The 19,692-nt window shown below is 46.7% G+C and overlaps 2 protein-coding genes across 5 annotated transcripts; one reads left to right on the plus strand and one right to left on the minus strand.

Annotated features, from left to right (window-relative positions):
* Positions 1 to 1,311: 1,311 nt before the first annotated feature.
* On the plus strand, positions 1,312 to 16,089 carry CDK2AP1 (cyclin dependent kinase 2 associated protein 1). 2 transcript variants are annotated; one of them, XM_071445016.1, is made up of 4 exons: positions 1,312 to 1,667; positions 11,549 to 11,655; positions 12,354 to 12,480; positions 15,221 to 16,089. In XM_071445016.1, the coding sequence occupies exons 1-4, from the start codon at positions 1,460 to 1,462 to the stop codon at positions 15,286 to 15,288; spliced, it is 510 nt and encodes a 169-aa protein (XP_071301117.1). In that variant the 5' UTR covers positions 1,312 to 1,459; the 3' UTR covers positions 15,289 to 16,089. The 2 variants fall into 2 exon arrangements, with proteins under 2 accessions (XP_071301117.1, XP_071301116.1); XM_071445015.1 differs by lacking the exon at positions 1,312 to 1,667 and adding an exon at positions 3,941 to 4,096.
* MTRFR (mitochondrial translation release factor in rescue) lies at positions 16,031 to 19,690 on the minus strand. 3 transcript variants are annotated; one of them, XM_071445014.1, is made up of 4 exons: positions 19,563 to 19,690; positions 18,194 to 18,504; positions 17,267 to 17,509; positions 16,031 to 16,356 (listed from the first exon to the last, which is right to left on the minus strand). In XM_071445014.1, the coding sequence occupies exons 2-3, from the start codon at positions 18,467 to 18,469 to the stop codon at positions 17,297 to 17,299; spliced, it is 489 nt and encodes a 162-aa protein (XP_071301115.1). In that variant the 5' UTR covers positions 18,470 to 18,504; positions 19,563 to 19,690; the 3' UTR covers positions 16,031 to 16,356; positions 17,267 to 17,296. The 3 variants fall into 3 exon arrangements, with proteins under 3 accessions (XP_071301115.1, XP_071301114.1, XP_071301113.1); XM_071445013.1 differs by having other exon boundaries at positions 16,031 to 16,483; XM_071445012.1 differs by having other exon boundaries at positions 16,031 to 17,509; positions 19,384 to 19,690.
* Positions 19,691 to 19,692: the final 2 nt, after the last annotated feature.

Genomic DNA, 19,692 nt, shown 5'->3' on the forward strand with positions numbered 1-19,692 from the left:
AGCACCAGTGTGAAACTACTGTCCCTGAGCGGGTAATTCTGAGCCTGGGGCTCTCAGGACCCCTCTCTAATAGACCAGAGCATGGATCAGTAAGGACAGTCAGTTCCAGTCTGGAATTCACCAGGATCGCTGGAGTCGAGCACTTGGTGTGGAAATAAAATACAACGGTGTTTCATCTGGGACCAGTCAGAATTTTCAGATGTTTCTTTCATGCAGTGCACAGTCAGTAGGGCATGAGCTGGGGGCTCAAAGCTGCTCCTCTTTTCCCATTCTTCCTCAATTCTCCTTTATGCAGAGGAAATAATTTGATTTCTCCATGTCTCTGTGATGGAGGTGTTACCTGCTTCCCTCTGCAGGGCCGGCCACTCTGGGCTCGGGTCAGTGTCACTGACCAGGAATGTACCCCAATCTCCAAGAAGCAGGATCAGGCTCTCAGTGTTTGCCATCACTGCCATTAAGAGCAGTATGAGGCCATGGATGGACATTAAGTAGCACACGCAATAAAACGATCAAATCTCAGAGTGCCTGCTGGTAAAATATACGTGGGGGTCTGATGTGGGGGGTCTCAGGCTGTGCACCTAAGGAGAGATTGTCCGGATCCCAAGCAGTTTTGTTGGGATAAATCTGGAACAATTTTCGAATGTATTTGATATGAATTAACAGAAAGAGCAAACCTGAATATCTAGCAGTGCAAAGGATGAGTTCTGATGGCAGACGTATGCTGGAAAGCTTCATCATTTAACCCGATTTAAAAAAAAAAATTTGGTGGGGAAGTTTTACTGCTGCTTGCAAGCAGAAAATGTGCCAATTGTCAACGAGATCCATATTTTTTTAGTCCCTCAGAAGCTGCAATCCACATTAACCTTCCACCTTCAAGCGGAGAGAGCTAGTGGTTTGGAAAAAAAAAAAAAGGAAATAAAAAAGGGCAGTTTTTTTTCTTGGCGGCATCTAGGGGGGCGGGCGAGAGAAAAAAAAAAAAAAAGGAACATTTTATTTTATAATTATCAACAGGTATTTTCCATGGAGATTGGCGGGGGGATGGACGCGGGGTGAACGCCCGGCCTGAGGTGAGGGGGAGGCGGGAAGGCGGCGGCGCGCGGGCCGCCCTGAGGGCCGCCCGGGGCTGGCAGGGGCCGCCGCCCGCCCCGCCGCGGGCACAGCCCGGCCAAACCCGCAACTTGTGCCAAAACTTTCCGAAGTTAATTAAAACAGCCCCCCCCCCCCCGCGCCACCGCCGGGCTCCGCGCCGCCGCCGCCGCCCGCCCGCCCCGCTGCCTGCCGGCGGTCCCTGAGGGGAGCTCCATTGTCTGTGAGGGGATGGCCGCGCACCCCCGCCGCGCCCCCGCCCGCCGCGCCCCCGCCCTCCGCGCCGCCGTGCGCGGGGCGCCGGGCGGCCGCGGCGGGTGGCTGCCGGCTCTCCCCCAAAGTTTTTGGATCCGCGTCTCCTCATGATGTATGGATGATATATTGCATTGTGGGTGTCAATATAACTGACGGCCATATTTGCCGGTGCTGCTACTGCTGTAAACAACCCAAAGTGTCTGGGAGACACGGAGACGCTTCGCTGAATTTCAGGACGCTTCTCCTCCTCCCGCTGGCCATGTCTCTGGGAATGTCTTACAAGCCCAACTTGAACGCCCACATCCCCGGGACTCCCCTCAACCCGGGTAAGTCCGCGGCGGCAACTGGGTGGCAAGTTTGGGAGGCGAGCGGCGGGTGCCGCACCGGCACCTGGGGGAAGCCCCGGACTCGAGTTTGTGCCCAGTCCGGTATGGCGGGGCAGCGGCTCCGCGCCGCCATTACCCGCGCCCGCCCGCCCGCCGGCCGGCGCCGCCAGCCCCGCTCCGCGCCGCCCCCGCGCCGGGCACCGCGCCCGCCCGGCCCCGCGCCGCCGCCGCCGCCGCTCCGGGGCTCCGGCCGCCGGGTTTCCTCCATGCTCGGCTCCCCGGGGCGGCTGATTGATCTGGATCAGGAATATTCCGGCGGCGCCTCAGCGAGGACCGCTGCTGGCGGGACGCCGCAAGTGCGACCGCTCGCCCCGCGCCTCGCCTCGCCTCACGCCTCCTCCGGCGGCGGGGCCGCCCCGGGCCGCGCTCCGCGGGCCGGAGGGGAGTCCCGGAGCTCCGCCGGCGGAGGCACCGCCAGCGCCTCGGGGCGACCCTCGGCCAGCGCTCCCCCGTCGGAGTCTCCCCCGCATCCCGAGCGGAGGAGCCCGCTCCGCTCGCTGGAGACTTTTTGGGGATGGGGGGGCACACAGGGATTGCACTATTTCTTAAAAAACTCCTGTTTAAAAATCACTCTTCATCCTTGGATTTGTACAGGAGTCTTTCCAACTTTCCTCTTTAAAAAGTTTCCTTGACAGCGTTAACTTTTTGCCTTTTTTTTTTTCTTCTTTTTTAAACTACGTTCCCCCGTTTTTCTCTTCCCGATTTCCGAAGGCATCAGCCGGCGGGTTTTTGCCGGTGCTGCGGTGCTGCTGTACATCGGGTCTCCGTGTGTGAATCGGTGCAGCCTGAACAAAGCCGCAGCAGCAATTGCTTCGCTGTGGGATATTTGGAAGGGATCTCGCTAATCTGTGCTCGTCGGCTCCGATTAAACAGCACCAAAATGGAGAAGTTGGTTCTGACTTAAAAAAATCGTATTTGTCTCCCATCGCCGCAGCCCAGCCTGCAGGACTGGCATCAGACAGCCACAAATCAGGCTGATTTTTTTTTTTTTTTCCCTGAGTAAAAGTTTTTGAGTTGGGTTTAGGAGGGAGGGAAATGTGCCTGGGTGATTTTTACAGCACCGTTAGTGGTTGTGATCCTGGGAAGCTGAGGAGCGAAAGGGATCTCCGGGATGCATCTCTGTTCTAGCTACCAGGAGAGCAGCAATCATATTTTACTGCAAGGACTCGTCACCAGCTGGTGGATGAGCCGAGGTGGCTGTGCCACCTCGATCCTGCATGGAGCTGAGCTCGGTGGGGCTGCGAGCGTGCAGAGGCTCGGGGGGGAGCCGGGGTCGTGTGTGGGGAGCACCGTGGGGCTCGAGTGCTGCTCTGCGGAAGGGTCGGGGAGCAGGGGATGTGCCGAGGATTTGTGACAAAAAGCAGAAGTGTCACCGGAGGGGGGAAAAAAAAAAGAAAAAAAAAAAAAAGAAACAAAACAAAGCCCCGCAAAGGGAAACCGTTCTCCTGGCGGCTCCCACGAGAACCTGGTCCTTGCTCTCCGGAACAGCCGTAAAATTGCAGGGAAAACAAAGGTGGTATTTTGCGATGGTGGGTGAGGGGTGGGGATTAGGTCATGCAGTGGAGGGGATCCGAGTCTGGCTGCTCTGCGAGCAGGGACTGCAAAATCCCGGCTCAGACATGCCGCGCACAATGCGAGCCGAGCGGTGAAGTTTCTGTCTCCAGCCCTCTCGCTGCCGTGTCTGTGCTTTCCAACGCTCCGGCTGCGATCAGGGCTTTGGATTCTTTCATGCAGTTTTATCTTCCCCTTCTCTCCCACCCTCCTTTTCCCCTTGTATCGGCAAGTTAGCAGCAGTTTGCTGTCATGCTGGAACTATTCTTGTCTAAGTTGTCCTCTCTTCTGAGTTCGGATCATCCTCAACACCCCCAGAATCTTTTCAATGAAAGAACGTCCTCCTCTGAATCCAAAATGGGCTCTCTCTTCCCTCCCTGTCTTCTGCCATTATCCTCACGCACCAGCTCTTCCTCTAGCTAGTGGTATTGCCAGCACCGTGGCCTAAGGCCAAGGGACTTAGACAAAGCAGTCCTTGCAGTTGCACATATCGCATTCAGAGTGATATGACTGCAAATGGCCCCCTCCTTTCTGGAGCTTAATTCTGATTTGGAGGAGATTGCTTCTCTATTGTGCCTAAATTAAATGCCCCCCAGCCAGGAGGATAAATCCTGGGTTTGCTTCCAAAACTGGGGTGAAGGACCCCCACCCCCCACCCCCCCCACCGTCCTGCAGAGGAGAGGAAAACAGGAAATCTGTCCCTTTTGGCCTGAAATCAGCCCTGCAGAAACCTCTCTATATGAATGCTGAATATTTTGGTCTCGGCCGACGGAGGGCTCTGGGCAGCTGTGGATCTCACAGGGATTTTCCTCTGGGAGGTAATGCTGCTTCCCTGCAGTGCAGGGCTTCTGGTGCAGGAGTATTTGGGAAGGCAGTGTCGACTCAGCTCTTGGAGCCGCGTCCTTGCTGCAGAGCAAACTCCTCTCAAGTTGAGGCTGAGAGTAGCCACTCTGCAAAATTATACTTAAACTGCACATCAGTCAGATGAAGCAGTTGTGGTTGGTGGGTGCCTGGGCTCTGTTCTTGCATGGGAGCATGCTTTGGGAATCCAGTCCTGGACTGAAGTCCAGAGGGAGAGGAGCTGGCTGTGGAGGAGGAAATACAGGGAGGAAACCTCTGTGGGTTGTCGGCAGATCTGGGGATGACTGCGGGTGAGGAAAATGCAGCTGCTCCACAAGTGACTCAGGATGCTGGAAGCATCTGGGTGCTGACTCCTCTGCCTTACACCAGGCTGAGGGAAGGAGAATGTGTTGTCACAGCAGAATTCAGTGCCTGCTCCTCCTCCCTGTTGCCCAGGTCAGTGCTGACACTTGGCCCAGGGTGGCTGCAATCAGGCTCGCAGTGTTTTGTCCGAATTTTTTCTGAAGTCACCTTCCTAGAGGGCCTGTGCTCAGGGAATTGGGTTCCTGCATGTAGTACCCCAAGCTCTCAATTCCAAGCTGCCTGTGCCTGGGGACCCCCATTTAATCTCCTGCACAAGCACCTTCTCTGCCTGGGCTGTAAATGAGCTCTATTAAGGACCTGCAGTGGCTCTACCGGCCCAGCCTCACCTGACCCTGCAGTGTCCCAGGGGAACCTCTGTTACCTTTTCTAACAACCATGTTTTGATTTGTTTGTCTTCTCTTGCTTATCCTACTGATTCCTGGGAAGTACTGTTTCCTCCTCATCTGTCTCGTGTTTCATATTGTTTGACTTATTTCTCTGTAAGGGACCAGCTGCTGAGCTGAGGTGAAGTAGAGCATCTCCATTGACTTAAGCTGAACTTGACACTTACACCAGCTGTGAATAGGTCTGTAGTTTGTTTTTCACCATGTTTTCATGTGTTTTCTGGCTCAGTGGATATTCACCAGCATTCCTATTTTGTTTAGACTAAGCACAGGTCAGAGAAAATGTGTTTCAAGATACAGAAGCTAGCAGAAACAGCTTGGGATTTTCTTCTACTTTCATTCTCATCCTTGCAGAAGTGTCAGGTTTTGAGACAAAGTCCTGTTCATGTAAAAAAGCTTAAAAACTGTCATTTGTAGGGTCTGGAAACACCAATTCCAGCTGACAGTGACAAGGGAAGGAGCTGTGTCTTGGCTCCACATGAACAAGTCGTGGCCTGTACAACAAGTGCTGCTGGAGCTGAGGACCAAAGGGGCTCTCAGTGCACCTGCCAAACCTTGCAGCAACCACAAGTTTCTTGTGAAAAGTGCAAATTCTCACTGGGAGGTGAAATGAAAACCATTTCCCTGTCTGGGGCTGTAGCTGGCAGCTGGAGAGACCAGTTCCATTCAGTCCTGAGAAATGATACCAGCACACGAGGCCGGCCCTTCTGTTCTCAGCACCGCACTGCAGACTTGCTGGAGCACATGGCTTGCTTGTCGCCCTTTACAGAGACAGCTTCTGTTTGATATTGTTGACCATATTGAGAGGTTGTTTTTGGAGTGGGAGTACTGGAAAGAATACTCTTTGTAGGCAGAACAGAGAGCAAAGTGTTTGTGCCTTAGCAGGGGGGATAATTTCTAGGAAATATGCTCCCCTCTCCAATTCAGACTGAAATTTGCTGGATCCCTGATCTCTTGAAGTCCGTGTGAAGTTAAGTATGATGCAAAAAGAAGCTCTCTAAACATGTTTCAGAATTAGCAATTTTTTTGAAGTGGACTTGTTTGGGCATTTAGAAAATGGGCACTTTTGGCTTTGCCTCCCTGAGTGTTTTGCTTGAGAGCCGTTTTCACAGTGTGGTTTTCACAGTCAGCCAATCTCCACGGTCCCCACCCAGCACCTTGGTTTTGCTGCAGAGTGGTTTGGGTTCAGGCTAACTGGATTCCTCTTGGATAAAAGTGGCCCAGGAGCTCTGCTCCAGTTGTGCAACACGGATGCTCCATCCCTTGCAAGGGGAACACAGGGATCCAAACCAAAGATGGCACAGCTTTGAACCATGCCCTCCTAGTCTGGGGGATCAGACTAAAATCTAACCTTAAGTCATACCCCCTTAGGCCAGCTACATGTGGTGTACACATACCAAATGCTTTAATCTCTTGATCTGTTCCTTGTGGTGCCAAATAACTTGCTGGTGTAGGAATAGCTTAAGCAAGAAAAGAAGAATGGTGGGGAGTCAAGGGACTGGCTTTAGTTTTTCTGATAAAGAAAGAGACAGGAGGGCAGGAAGAGGAGACATAAACCATGACCGTTATCCACATGGAAAGATTAAATAGCACAAGAGTAGCAGAGGAAAGGCCCAGAGTGTGACAGATCAAAAGAGCAAGGCCTCTGGCTGTTACGATAAAGAATGTCCTAGTTCTTGAGAACATATTTATGTGTCTGCGCACTGCGTTTTTTTTAAAGGAAATAGTTTTATTCAAAGAAAGGTCTGTTCCTTCCACAAGGGCTGTTCAAGGGAGAAATAGTGGGTGAAAATACAATTTTCACAGCCAGTGCTATAAGGAATGGTTTGTGCGAATGAGAACAGGGTCCGTTATTTTAAATTTTAAAAATTATGGGAAGTTTGGGGGGAGCGGGGGCTCTGTTTGAGCTCTGGGTTGGCAGCTGCTGTTAGAATTCAGTGTGTGGTTTGGCTGTGCCGTGGATCCACTTGTGTAGACACGCATGTGGTGTCCCATGGATGGCAAGGAGCTCTTGTTGAACCCAAACCAAAGAGTATAGAGGGCTAAGGAATAAAATATTCTTGTAGTCAGCCAAAACACTCCAGCTGCAGAAATAGCTGTGCTGGGTGAAGCTGTTACCTCTCCCCTGGTGCTCGAGGATGCCTCACGGTGAGTGTTGGCAAAGCAGCTTCAGGAGCATTTCTCATGTGTTTTCTCGCAAAGTTGCCTAGTTTAGGACAGAAGAATTGATATCCTTTCAGTACCAGCCTCGTTGTCTGGTAGCCCATATGGTCAGGACTCCATGAGGAGGTTCTGCAGGGTGTGGCAGAGGCAGCGACCTCCAGCACTGGGCTCTGGAGGGGTGGTGACCACGAGCCACTGAAATGGCAACAGCCTCGATGTTTCAAGCGGCCTCAGCTTGCAGGGTTTGTGAAACAGAGGGAGAACTGCTGAGATTCCACTGACTGCACCACGTACCTTGGATAAAGTCCAGGCTGCAGGTATCTCCTCTTACGTGCTCTTGTGTTCATGTGTGGAAAGGGTCTGTAAAATGTGGTTTTATAGGGCCTTACAAAGTACAGGGCAGAAGAGAAACACCCATGCAGTGGGATTGGGAAGCACACATGCAGTGGGATTGGGAAGCACACATCCAGGGGGATTGGGAAACACACATCCAGGGGGATTGGGAAGCACACATGCAGTGGGATTGGGAAACACACATCCAGGGGGATTGGCCCTTGGCTTGTCCAAGTCAGTCCTACACGAGTAACTCAGTGAGTTGTGTGACTGTTCCTGGTTTTCCTTTGCTGCCTGTGGAACAGGGGGGTAGCTGAGCTGTGTGGATGCCTTGGCATCTGCCAAAGTGGATCAGGTGAGTGTACCCAAGTGTTCCTGCTCCTGCTGTTTCCTTCAGGGTGCTCAGCAAGTTGCCTTCCCTGTTATTTTTCCAGCAAGCAGCAGTAATAGAATTAAGAATTAAATCTTGAAGCAGCAAATTGGTCATCATTGCTCAGGCTTGGAGCTGAAGGGATCCCTACAAACCTATCAGGAATTAATGAGAAGGTTCCTGGTCAGCAGGAGTTTAGGCAAACAAAGATTGATTTGAGATCCTTTGTCTCTCAGGGTGTTAATTTGGGCTGAGAGAGACTGCTGGAAGGAAGAGATTTTGATACCAAAATCTCATTTCTGTTTGCTATACCCCCCCATAATTAATAAAGATTAATATTAATTAACAAGAAAATCACTATATTTTTGTGGGGAGAAATGCTTGTGGCAGTCTTCTGCTAGAATACAAAAATAAATGACATTGTTTGCTCTAGAATAAGTGGGGATCTACAAGGTTTTGTGTACATTTAATTGGGAAAGTGAAGGGAGGAAAGTGTGTGTATTAATTTAGGTTTTAAACAACAGCAAGCACTAAGACAATTTGGGGTGTGATACAGGGTGCCACTGAAATTCAGTACCAAGCACACTCCCTTTTCATTCTGTCAGTTCTTAACTGTCTCCATTGTCATTTTAACGTTGGAGAGAGCAAGCCTCAATTTAGATCCCCCCTCCTTTTTTCTCTCTAGTGAATACCTAATCATCACACTGATTTTTGACTGGGTATTGACTGTGAGACTTCCTGGCCTAATTTCTAACTATAATAGCAATATCTGGTGGGGGTTTTAAAATTTTTTTTAAATCCGAGATACACAGACTGCTCAGACATGCAGCTGAATTTTGGGTTAATTGAGTAATAGTCATCCAAGACCCAGGGCTTCTCCCTGAGATTAACATACAAAGTGATAGGTCAAAAAGCTTGTTGCCCTGTGAGATACTAATACCCCCCCCCCCCCAATTAATTTCATTTTCATGACCGCATCATTTAAAATTGAGGTGAAACCAAGGATTTTTCCTTTTTTCCCCCCCTCCAGCCGAGTTTGACTGGCACAACTTCTGACATGGATGTATGGAGGCTGGTACCGCGGCCAAGCCAAATCCTTTCCTTTGTTCTCCGGGCCTGCTGCTGCTGCTGATAAAGTGGTCGGCGCATGGCATTATGTCTTATTACATTTTTGATGCAGACTGCAAAGAAACGGGTAAACTCACCATGGTTACCAGGCTCTGTCACTTGGCAGGGCCCGGCGCTCTCAGATGGCCTCTAGTGTCTGCAGCGCGCTCTGCAGCGCCCCGGCCGCGCCGCTCCGCGCATCCCTCCTCGCTCCCTGCTCCCTTTTGTCCCTCCGTGTCACCCAGCCACAGCTGGGGTCAGGCCCCTGGGCTGTTTCCACGCCTGTGAAACTTTTCTCGGTCAGCCAACTCTCTGCTTTGCGTTGGAGAGTTTGTCTGTCCTATCTAATGGACCCCGCGCTGTTATCTCCTGCAGACCAAGTGTGTGTCATTGCTAAAATTCAGAATGTGAAACAATCGCTGAATTGTCTGTGCTGTGATATCACAGAAAATGCTGAGTTGGAAGGGACCCATCAGCCAGGACACCCTGAGACTCACAGCACGTGCCTGAGAGCATTATCCAAGTGCTTCCCAAACCAGGCTTAGTGCTGTGACCCCTGGTCCAATGCCCACCATCTCCTGATACCCTTAACCACTATGTTTTCATCAACCCATATGGGATCAGTCAGTTGCTCTGAGTTTTGCATGGGCAACAGCTCAGTTTTGCTCAGTGGGCAGAGCAGGATTCTAAGTCTGGTCCTGGGAGTCCCTGCCTTATCCACATCCAGTTTGGAGCTCCCAGCTCTTGGATGTGACTGCTTGCAACAACAGTTCAGAGACAAGTCTTTGCAGGATGGATCTTTTGTTTTATTGTACGTGAGGAAAAATCACTTAAGCCTTTCTCTGCTTAATTGAGGTAATTAAACCTTCTTACCTTGCAGCACAAGGGGCTCATTAATGTTTTTGAAGCATTTTGAAGACCTTGGAAAAGAGATGCGGTTTGCTGTTGTGTCATGTTTGGTAATTGTTGAAATTCAGTCATCTGGACTTGAAGTACTGAGTTTCACATGGAGAGATCTTACACTTGTGCATGTATTTTGAGGTGATAATGTGAAGAACTAATTGAGAGAGTGGCTGACAACTGTGCTGTTCCTACAGTGCCCTACTCTATGGCTCTGTTGTTTTTGGGGGGGGGTTTACTATGCTTCAGCAAAATTAGCTCCATGTGAAACCTCAGTGATGAAACTGCAGGTTGTAATGACATAAAATTTAGCAGCCTTGTTAAAGACAAAGAGAAACTCTGCTTTTTTTTTTTTTTTTTTTTTTAAGGTGACTTAGTGACCAGCCCAATTTGCCTTTTTGGGATTTCACCTCTGGTTAACTAGTAAAAATTAAGAACATGCTCTCTCCTTGTAATGAGTGATATCCTGTGATAACTCTGAAGTGGAAAGAGACTTCCCATCTGAGGAAAAGAGTCTGTTCCACTATGTTCAGCAGAGCTTTTTACAGAGTAACTGCTGGCCCTTTCTTTTTGTAGAGAGGGGGAAATAGGAATGAAGTAATTTGCAACTTTAAAACAAAGCTAGAGATTTACATAGTTCTGAGCCCCAGTGACTTTTAGCATCAGTTTAATTTAGATTTAAATGAAGGCTGGTAAATGAGATCTGTTCCTCATCTGAAAGACAGTTGGGAATTTTCAGCAAAGGAGTTTGTAAGGGGGGAGATATTTCCAGACAGCAGGCAGTCTGTGTCTGTGCCTACAGGCAAAGACAGCAGCATCCATGGATGCAAGGGCACTTGGGCTGCAAGAGTGAAGAAGTTCAGTGCTGTGGTGCTCCCTTGATGCCAAGTGCATAACCAGCAGGGTTTTTAGCACACTTGTGAAGTGGGCAGTATAATTAAACCCCTTAAAAAAAAAATCAAACCATTGTTTCTCAAACCTGAATTCTTACCATTGTGGGACAAGGGGGAGAAAGTGTTTGGATTGCTCATTTCTGGAGCAGTTTGTCAGTGATGACATTAGAGTCTGTTTCTGGAGCTGGTAACTGACTCAAAACTCATTAGATGTGAATATAATCTTTTATAACTTTAGAAAAAGTAACCATAACACAAAGTGATGTTATTTTCCCTTTGATCTACTTATACAGCACAATTTGACTAAAAATGTTTGATATCACACAAAGAGGAATAATGGTAGCACTCCTCGCCTCCCATGTCACACAATGAGCAGCAGATCTGATGTACCACAACTGACTGTTCCCTAGGAATAGTTTTGGCATTGGCTGAAAATAGTACTGAGGGTAACTTGCTTTGACCATGTGATGACACTTTGAGTTGCAAAATTACTTTCAGATAACTTGCACTGAAAAAGTAAAAATAGCCTGGCACATTAGACTCATCTGTGTGGAATGTATATATGCAAAAATAGGGCTCCTTAATACTTGCAGTTTGTCTAGGCAGAACAACCTGTCATGCTGCACTCTGCTTCACTTTTAGGCAAACAATTTGCACTGATAATGCTGCAGGCTGTGCTATTTCCAAGTGTTCATCAGACATGAGAGAAGCATTAATTCAGCCATTCTCCTCCTAGCAGTGACACTCAGAAATGTCATTAGTGATCTCAGGCAAAGGTGAGAGGTCACAGCTTTAGGAAGAAGTGATTAAAATGTGTCCCAGTGTAACAGACTAATTAATCTTTAGGTAATAAAAAATTTGTTTTCTTTTTTTTTTTTTTTTCTTTTCTCTCTGCAGCTGGGGGTGTTCACTCTCCCTCCACAAGTATGGCAACATCAGCACAATACAGACAGCTCATAAACGACTATGGCCCCCCATCCCTAGGCTATACACAAGGGATGCAGGTACAGCTCTGCTTCTTTTCCTTTTTATCAGATCACTGACCCTGCCTTTGCATGGTGGCAGGGATTGTGGGCTGTAATCTGAGGTGCTCCTCCCTCCCACCAAGGTCTGAAATCAAACCCAAATGGCAGACTGCTTCCTTGCACATGTCTGGGGATCAAATTAGGCTAAGCTGAGTGCTGAGTGAGGTTGGTTCCTAATTAACTGCTAGTCCTGTCCTGTCTGAGTCACAGAGAAATGTCTTGAATAATGTTCTGTAAGGGCACGTACATATTTTAAAGTTATTTGTTAAAAGCTCAATATTTCTATTCAGTTTTATCTTCTCGGTCTCCCCACCTGGTAAATTTCTCCACAAAATATGCACTGAAACATGGAAAAACCCTTACTTACAGGGTTAAGTAAGCAGTTCCAGGTTTGCTGGTTTTGCAGGACTGTTTTAACTTTGCTTCACCCAAAGTCCAAGGCTTGCAGCTGCATCCTCACAGTTGATCCCCATTTTTGAAGGGCACATAGCATTGTGTCCAACTGTAGCAGCAATTTAAAAAAAAAATCATGTTTATATAATAATCCCAAAATTTTGTTCTTTTAAAAAGTGATTTACAGGGCTATTCCTGGTCTTCCATAAACTTCCACTTGCTGTTTCTTGTAATTGTTTTGTTTTTACAGTATTTGACTGAGATTAATCTACTTTCAACTACAGGGCACCAGCAGCAGTCAAGTACCACAGAGCAAATATGCAGAACTTCTAGCTATCATAGAAGAATTAGGAAAAGAGATTAGACCTACATATGCTGGGAGTAAAAGTGCGATGGAGAGGCTAAAAAGAGGTAACTTTTAAACTTCTTTTAAAAAATAATCATTTCCCATCCACTTTGTGCACTGACTACTTGTATACAGCTTAATGACAACTATTTCCTTTGAAAAGAGACAGCTTGAGCTCCTCCTGAAAGTGGGAGGATTAACCAGCAACTGAGACCTTGGTATGCTCTGTCTGAGCAGTATTTGATAGATAAACGGTGACAAAAAGTGTCTTATGTGCATACAGGGAGTTTCAGTTAGTAATCCAAAATCAAATTCAAATAATTCATATTCTAGAACCTTTCATGGATACATTCTTTTACATTCTGGCGATTTTCTTGCTCTTTCAATTCCCTTTTCTCCCAACTCCCCAAAATCCACAGCCAAGCATTGTTTACATCTCATACTCATCTCCCATCTACTTGGCCCAGGAATATTCACTGAAGTGCATTTTGCCTAAAGAAATACAACTCTGTGGTAGTTCTCATTGAGGCTGGTGGAGAAAAGAGCTACAAAAAAATCCCCAAAAAGGTGTTAGGGGAGGCTGTTCAGGCTGAGATGTCAAACATGAACAGAACTCTGTGCAGAGGAGAGTGGGGCTGCTTAGGCTCTGTTACCTCCTGTCAAGTGCATGTCATTAAAAGTCCACTAGAAAGGGACAGAGCAGCTTTTAGGGCTGGCTGATGAGTGTCTCCAGCTTTGCTTTGTCAGCTAAAAGGGGTAATAAAGCCCCTTCCTTGGAGTGTAAAAGAAACCCCTGCGTGTCCCACTGCTGACATCAGCCTGGCATTGTCCTCTGCAGGGGACGTGCAGGGATATTTCTGAAGGAGCAGACATGGGACATTCCACTGCTCCAGCTCCTGAAATGACCCTGAAGGGCCACAGACAGCAGTTGCACTGGCAGTTCTCTCCTTCTCTAGCATGACATGCTCACTTTTTCCTCCCTTCCTGTGGTCCTTGTGATGAGATTGGCTCATGCATTCAACCCGGAATGGGAATGCTATTGTAACAGACTAAGTTCAGCACCTTGCAAATCCCCCTTACACTTACCCCAGACTACAAAGCTTTATTTAAGGCTCAGCCATTATGGAAGAGTAATATATCTGCCATGACATGCAATAAAATGACTAGTAGCTGTTCTGGGAAAGGATGCAATAAAGTCTGCTGATGAGTGGTAAGTGGAATCTGGCCCAGCTAAAATCAATGTTGCTGGAGTCTCTCTTTATTGCATTGCCTGAGTCAGTATTAATAGATCATGAATGGCAACAGGCTAATGGGGACAGCTTGAGAGAGACTGAGAGAGATGCAGATGTTCTCTGGGCTGGATGGTTTGGTTCAGTGAGGAAAAAGTTGCTTTGCTGCCTCTTGCAACAAGATAGGTTTAAGATACAATGCCGCCACTGTGACTTGCCAGTGTTGCACAAAATCCTGAATAAATACTTTTTGCTGCCATCTTTTGGTCACAAAGGTACCTCTCTTTCCATTTTGGGAGCCTGGTGGCTGAAGGAGCATGTGCAAGTGTGAGAGCAGAATGATTGAGGGTAACACGTGACTGCTGCCTCCATGGCCACGGAGGTTATCCCTGAATAAAGTCCCTGTCCCCAGCTCTGCCTGCTCCTGAGCACTACTGACCTCTAAAACTGGCCCAATTCCCAGTGTTCTACATTATTCAGAGTAGTTCTGCTGCATGAACTGGGCACCCTGCCACCAGATCCAGGTCTAACACACTGCTTTGAGTTCATGTTTCTGCATCCCACAGCTGCAGCTTTCCTCCTCCGTGGCACTTTAACCTCTGCCAAGCCTCGCACTCACCGAGTCCTCCCAGGTCAGCAGGCAGCTGCCGTGATCTGGGCTAGGAGCCTTCTAGAAACAGAAACCTTTATCTCTAGAGATTAACCCCCTTCTATTGCCTTGCTGCCCTTCCTCTGCCTTGTTAAGGAGCATGATGAGCAGAGAAATCACCTTCTGTCTTGCCTAGTCGGCGAAATATTAACCTTTCTTGTAGGAAAATCTGTCCACCTCTCATTTTAACACCTCTCTCAAGCTCTGCTCTTCCAGCAGCTCTGTGAGCATGAATCCACGTTTAGTTCCAGGATTATGAACCAAAGTCCAGATTGCTGGAACTCAAGGCAACAGGACTTATAGAGGAAAATTCCACATTATGTCCATCAGATGAGAGCAGCATGTAAAGGGGTGATGATTTACACTGGGAGCTGAGCCAGTGTTAGGGGGAACTTTCTGTGCACACCATAAAAAAAAAATCTTCTTTTTACATGAGAAACACAACTTGTCTTTAACAGTATTATGATGTCTTGGATTTTGATGCATTCTCCCAGAGGAGAACTATCCCCAGGCATTAAGAGCTTGCTAAAATGACTCCCCAAGTAACTTTATAATTTGTTTCACTCCACTGGCAAAATAACCCACTGGTAGGTAAGATTTTTTTTCCCCCTTAAATCTTTGATTTTAAGGAGGCCCACACTGCACATTAAGACCTACCTGCCACTGCAGACTTACAAATCTTACTGTGTTCTGATCCCTGATTTAGTCCCTTTTCCATTTACAATGCAAGTTTGGGAAGGCAGATCTGTTTAGTGGCAGTTTGGGGAGCGAGGGCTGTCCCCTCTGCTGAAGCCTTCTCTGGTAGCCTTGGCAACTGGGGACAGAAATACATAAACCTTTCTGTGCACTGTCACTGCAAGTGTGGCCTGAATGGGATGATTTCAGACACTTTTGATGGGATGATTTAAACCAGCACCTCTTTTGCAGGCATTATCCATGCTAGAGGATTAGTCCGGGAGTGCCTGGCCGAGACGGAGCGAAATGCGAGGTCCTAGCCCAGCTTCAGCTGCAAGGTTCTCCATCTCCCCATGAAGAAAAAGTAACACTTATTCTTTTTGACTCTTGAAACATTCAGACAAACTCCTTTATTTTGAATGTTTTACCGTTCTTGTTTTGCCCTTGCAAAAATGTACAGTTAACAACGGGGGAAAAAAAAAAAAACAACCCAAGGATTTTTCACCTTACTGAGGGTTTGCATTTTCTAAAGACATTAAAACTCCCTAAAATGTTTCTAAAACATGGAAACTGAAGTGCATGCAGAGGAATGCTCTTTCTCTCCCAGGCTATATTTAAGTTCTCTTCTTATCCAGCCACAGCCTCATTCTGTTTTTTGTTTTTCCTTTGACTATGTTCACTTATCCCCAAAACGTCAATCTTTCAAAGTTTGACATAAGCTCTAAGGATTTTTTTAATAAATGCAGAATAGCATGCTGTACCTAGTAGTCTGCTAAGTCACAATTTGTCATACAGCATAGACCCTGCTTAGAAATAACCTTCCCCTTCTCTTATTTTTCCTTTTTTTGTTCATTTTGCATAAACATTTGCATGACTGTTAGTGCTTTGAAGTCCACTTAAAGTGCATGAGCTATATGGAAAATAGGGAAACCTATTAAATAATAACAAGGTCCTGGAAAGCTAATTTCTACATTAAGGCTGGAGATTTCAGTTTAAAGTTTGCAAAAAAAAAAAAAAAAAAAGAAAAGAAAAATGAACATTCTGGATAAATTACTAAAACTGTTATTTGCATCTTTGTATGTATTTATTACTTGACGTAATAAAGCTTATTTTCATTAACAGTTTGTATTAAAACTATGTACAGTCACTTTAATCAGATTCATACTCCAGGAGCAAGAACTGTCAACAGATGAAAATTTAACCTTCATGCAGGAGTTTAGGAAAGGACAAGGAAGGGGCCTGCAGATTGCTGGAGCACTCCATGCATGGCACAGGGTACAGCTGTCTCTATGAGGGGAAGTTCTAGAAGTCTCTCTTGCCTTCAAAATCCATACTCTGGCTTTGGGGCTTTGTTGAAGGCCAAAACATGGTGGCAGCTGCTGAGGGTGCTGTCCAAAAATCAAAGAGAAGTTCTGGTTAAGCTGCTGGAGTTGTTAACAGGATAAAAGCAGGAAAAATGTACTTCAGGAGTGCTTCAGAGGAATGGTGACAAAGGAAACACAGCTGCATTTGTTCCTATAAAATGGGAAACTGTCAGAATGAGTGAAGGTACCAACGTGGCCAAGCTGAACTGCAGCACAGCATAAACATAACAAACAACTCTAATTAATTAATTCACAGTTTGGATGGAGTCAGCTTCCAAGACAGGTAATTTTTTATCTGTAATGTCTCAGTTTTACCCCTGAACTGGAGGGCCATGAGTGACCATCCCTGACCTGCAGGAGGGCCCTCCCTGTGCCCCAGTGCTCAGCACCACTCCAGGTCAGATCTGGAAAGCTGCTGGGTAAATTTTATCCAGAGTGAGCAGGACAGAGCATTTGTTCAGCTGAAGGATCAAAACCAGTGACTGGAGTCTCTTCAGTTCACACCACCACAACCAGCACCCAAACCTGGTCCCAGTTTGCAAGGGATTTATGAAGGCACTGCCTGGCTAAGAATGGGAAGTGAGAACCTTTTAGTGCTGTTCTCATGTGCTGGAGCTCCCAGGAAGCAGCCCAAGGTGTCATCTGCACAAGAGGAAATCTATTGATTTTTTTTGGTCTGTGCTAACAATGGTGGAAAGCTTATAGCTCCTCTTTAACAAGGATTCCTTTATCTCCTGGACCTGGCAGAAAAACTGATTGCTGAATGTGATTAATGAGATGATGGCAGGGAGAGGCAGGAGTACATGAGTGCTTTTATCTGCTCAGCTTTGCAGGAACAGCAGGTCAGCACTGGGGTTTCAGCTGTGCTTATGAAGCCCTGCATCATTTGTTAGTGGGAAAAGTGTTTGGGTCTAATGACAAACAATTCTCTTACCCTGCCAGGGCAAGGCAATATTTCACATGTTTATTCCTTATCCAATTGTTGCATCTCTTTAAAAAGCTTTTTCCTTTCTAGGTTTTCCTTTGCTCTTCTTTTTTTCTCCTGCTTTTGCTTCTCTGATGTTTTCTTCTCTTTAAAAACATCACTGTCTTCTCCTTTGTAGAAAAGGTCAACTTTTTCCTGCAGGATTTCTCTGGCAATCTTTCGGTTCTTCTCCACTGATCTTGTCTGATGACACTGGAGAAATACAAAGAACATTTTTACTGAAACTTTTACCTGTTTATTCTTCAGCTTTCCCTTCCAGTCTATACATTCCTACCGTTAGAATAAAGAAAATCCCCTCCTCCCCAAGCCAAGAGCATCCTCCCACCAACAACAGCTGCAACTTTTAAATCCAGATGATATATTTTAATAATTATTTGCTACTGTAACTCATCAGACTGGCTTTTACATTAATCTTTAATGCTTCCCATCTTACCCAGGAAAGCTGCTTGAGTTTAACTTAACTGTGTCTTCCCCTTGTGACAGGAAGCAAAGATTAATTTCAAGGTGTTAATCCACAAGAAGTAGGTAAGAGAAATGCTTAAAAGGGATCTGCAGAGTGATCAACTTGCTAAGGAAGAGATTCTAACTCACATGAGGGACAGGAATGTGACAGCTACAATGAAGATTAATTTAATTGGAAACTACAGAACTGTAACTGGGTGGCAAAGCCAGGAAAAGGAGCTCTGAACCCAGGTTTATTTATCTGCTGACAGGCAAGACTGCTTCTTGCTGAGACTCTTGACAGTATAAATATAAATATGAAAAAAAATATAAAGTTTTCTTCCATGCCACCTGCACTGTGATAAAGCTTTATTCTGAAAGGAGACTTGCAAGTCTTGATGCAATTTGTGACTCAATAAAACAAAACACAATTACCTTCACAACAATCCCAGATGGAATATGCTTCAGGACAACACAGTTGTTTGTCTTGTTTGTGGCTTGACCTCCTGGGCCATCACCTCTTACAAACTGTTCTTCTAATTCTGCCTCACTCAGTTCAAGGAGATTCAAAGAGTTCTTTTTTCTTGCTGCCTGAAGCAAGGGCAGGCTGGGCAGAGAGAGCTGCTGCTTCCTCAGAACCCACCCTGTCCATGATGGTGTTTGCACCCCTCTCAGTAAGAACGCAAAGTGAAATAAACCTGGAACATTCATACAGAAACCAGGACAAGGCTTCTCTGCAACAAAACCTGGAATGGAATGGGAGAGAGTTGTTTACCATGAGAATCCTTGTTTAAGATGAGCTATTTTAGCTGCACATATTGAGCAGTATTTCAATATTCGGATTTATTTTCAAGGTTATCTGAATTGGTTTCATTTGCCTTGAAATATTTACCATGCTGAACAGAATTTTGGTTCTCAATATAATGATGTTTCTTAAAATATTTTGAAAGGGATCTGGAAAACAGTAAATAAAACAATACTCCTACCAATACTTGGAAAATACTAAACATATAAAAAGAAAAAACCCAAAACAACAGAGGGAAAAGAGATTATTTCAGTCTTGCAGTCTGACCTGTACAGCCTCACGGGGAACCTGATTATTCCCAGTTCAAGGAATTCACAATATTATTAACAAAGGCACAAAGGTATGCCTGAAGTGTGCATTTTCCTCACGGATAATGAGGAATGTCAGCTCCTACTCCTGTCAAATATCACTCTTCAGTATTAGGTAAGCAATTCAAACAGTACATGCTGTTATGCTTGAAATACTTTATTTGACTCAGAAGAAAATATTTCAGTGTGTGAAAAAGTGCCACTTGGCAATAAACAGAAAATTTGAACATAACTCTTCAAATTAAAAAATAATTAAAAGAAAACTTTTATTGGCAGCTGCTACAGAAGTTAGTGACATTTTACAATGAAGAATACATGCAGAAAACCGAGCAGCGCTTCTGGCTAGTTCTGAACGAGCCTTTATTTAACAGGTTTCATCCAGCTCTACCCACTTACAGGACCCTTTTTGAAACCAGGACTGAAAACTCTTGATAAGGTTTAAAAACCCACGATCCCTCTATTGCAGCTGTTGGACAGGACAGCTGTAAAGCAGGACTAAACACAGAAGATACCGGAGAATTTACTGCATTGCCCTCAGCGCTGTGCCCCGCCGCGGCCCCCCTGGCTGGCGGCAGCGCTGAGGGCTGAGGTCAGGCTCGGAGCGCGGCTCCCGGCGGGGCGGAGCGGCTCCGGGGAAGGCGAAAAGCGAACGAGAAGCGAACCAGGCCCGACCCCTCCGGCCCCCGCTCACCTCCACCGGCCCTCCGCACCGCGCATGCGCACGCCGTGGGGAGGGCGGTGCTACCGGGCTGATTGGCATGTGGAGCGGCCAATCGCCGCGCAAGATGGGCGGGGATTGCGCTCGGCCTCCAATCGGTTTT

Source organism: Agelaius tricolor, unplaced genomic scaffold (assembly GCF_023055355.1).
Source record: "Agelaius tricolor isolate 1412-34295 unplaced genomic scaffold, bAgeTri1.0.p SCAF_20, whole genome shotgun sequence".
In the NCBI taxonomy this organism is placed as follows: Eukaryota; Metazoa; Chordata; class Aves; order Passeriformes; family Icteridae; genus Agelaius; species Agelaius tricolor.

What these genes read in the sequence shown, in the direction of transcription:
- MTRFR (XM_071445014.1), bottom strand. Translation starts at nt 18,469, where the DNA reads ATGAATGTTCCAGGTTTATTTCACTTTGCGTTCTTACTGAGAGGGGTG. An exon ending in CATCTGGGATTGTTGTGAAG is followed by an intron (nt 17,510 to 18,193) that starts GTAATTGTGTTT and finishes GTATTTCTCCAG; the next exon opens with TGTCATCAGACAAGATCAGT.
- CDK2AP1 (XM_071445016.1), top strand. Translation starts at nt 1,460, where the DNA reads ATGATATATTGCATTGTGGGTGTCAATATAACTGACGGCCATATTTGC. An exon ending in CGGGACTCCCCTCAACCCGG is followed by an intron (nt 1,668 to 11,548) that starts GTAAGTCCGCGG and finishes TTCTCTCTGCAG; the next exon opens with CTGGGGGTGTTCACTCTCCC. An exon ending in GATGGAGAGGCTAAAAAGAG is followed by an intron (nt 12,481 to 15,220) that starts GTAACTTTTAAA and finishes CCTCTTTTGCAG; the next exon opens with GCATTATCCATGCTAGAGGA.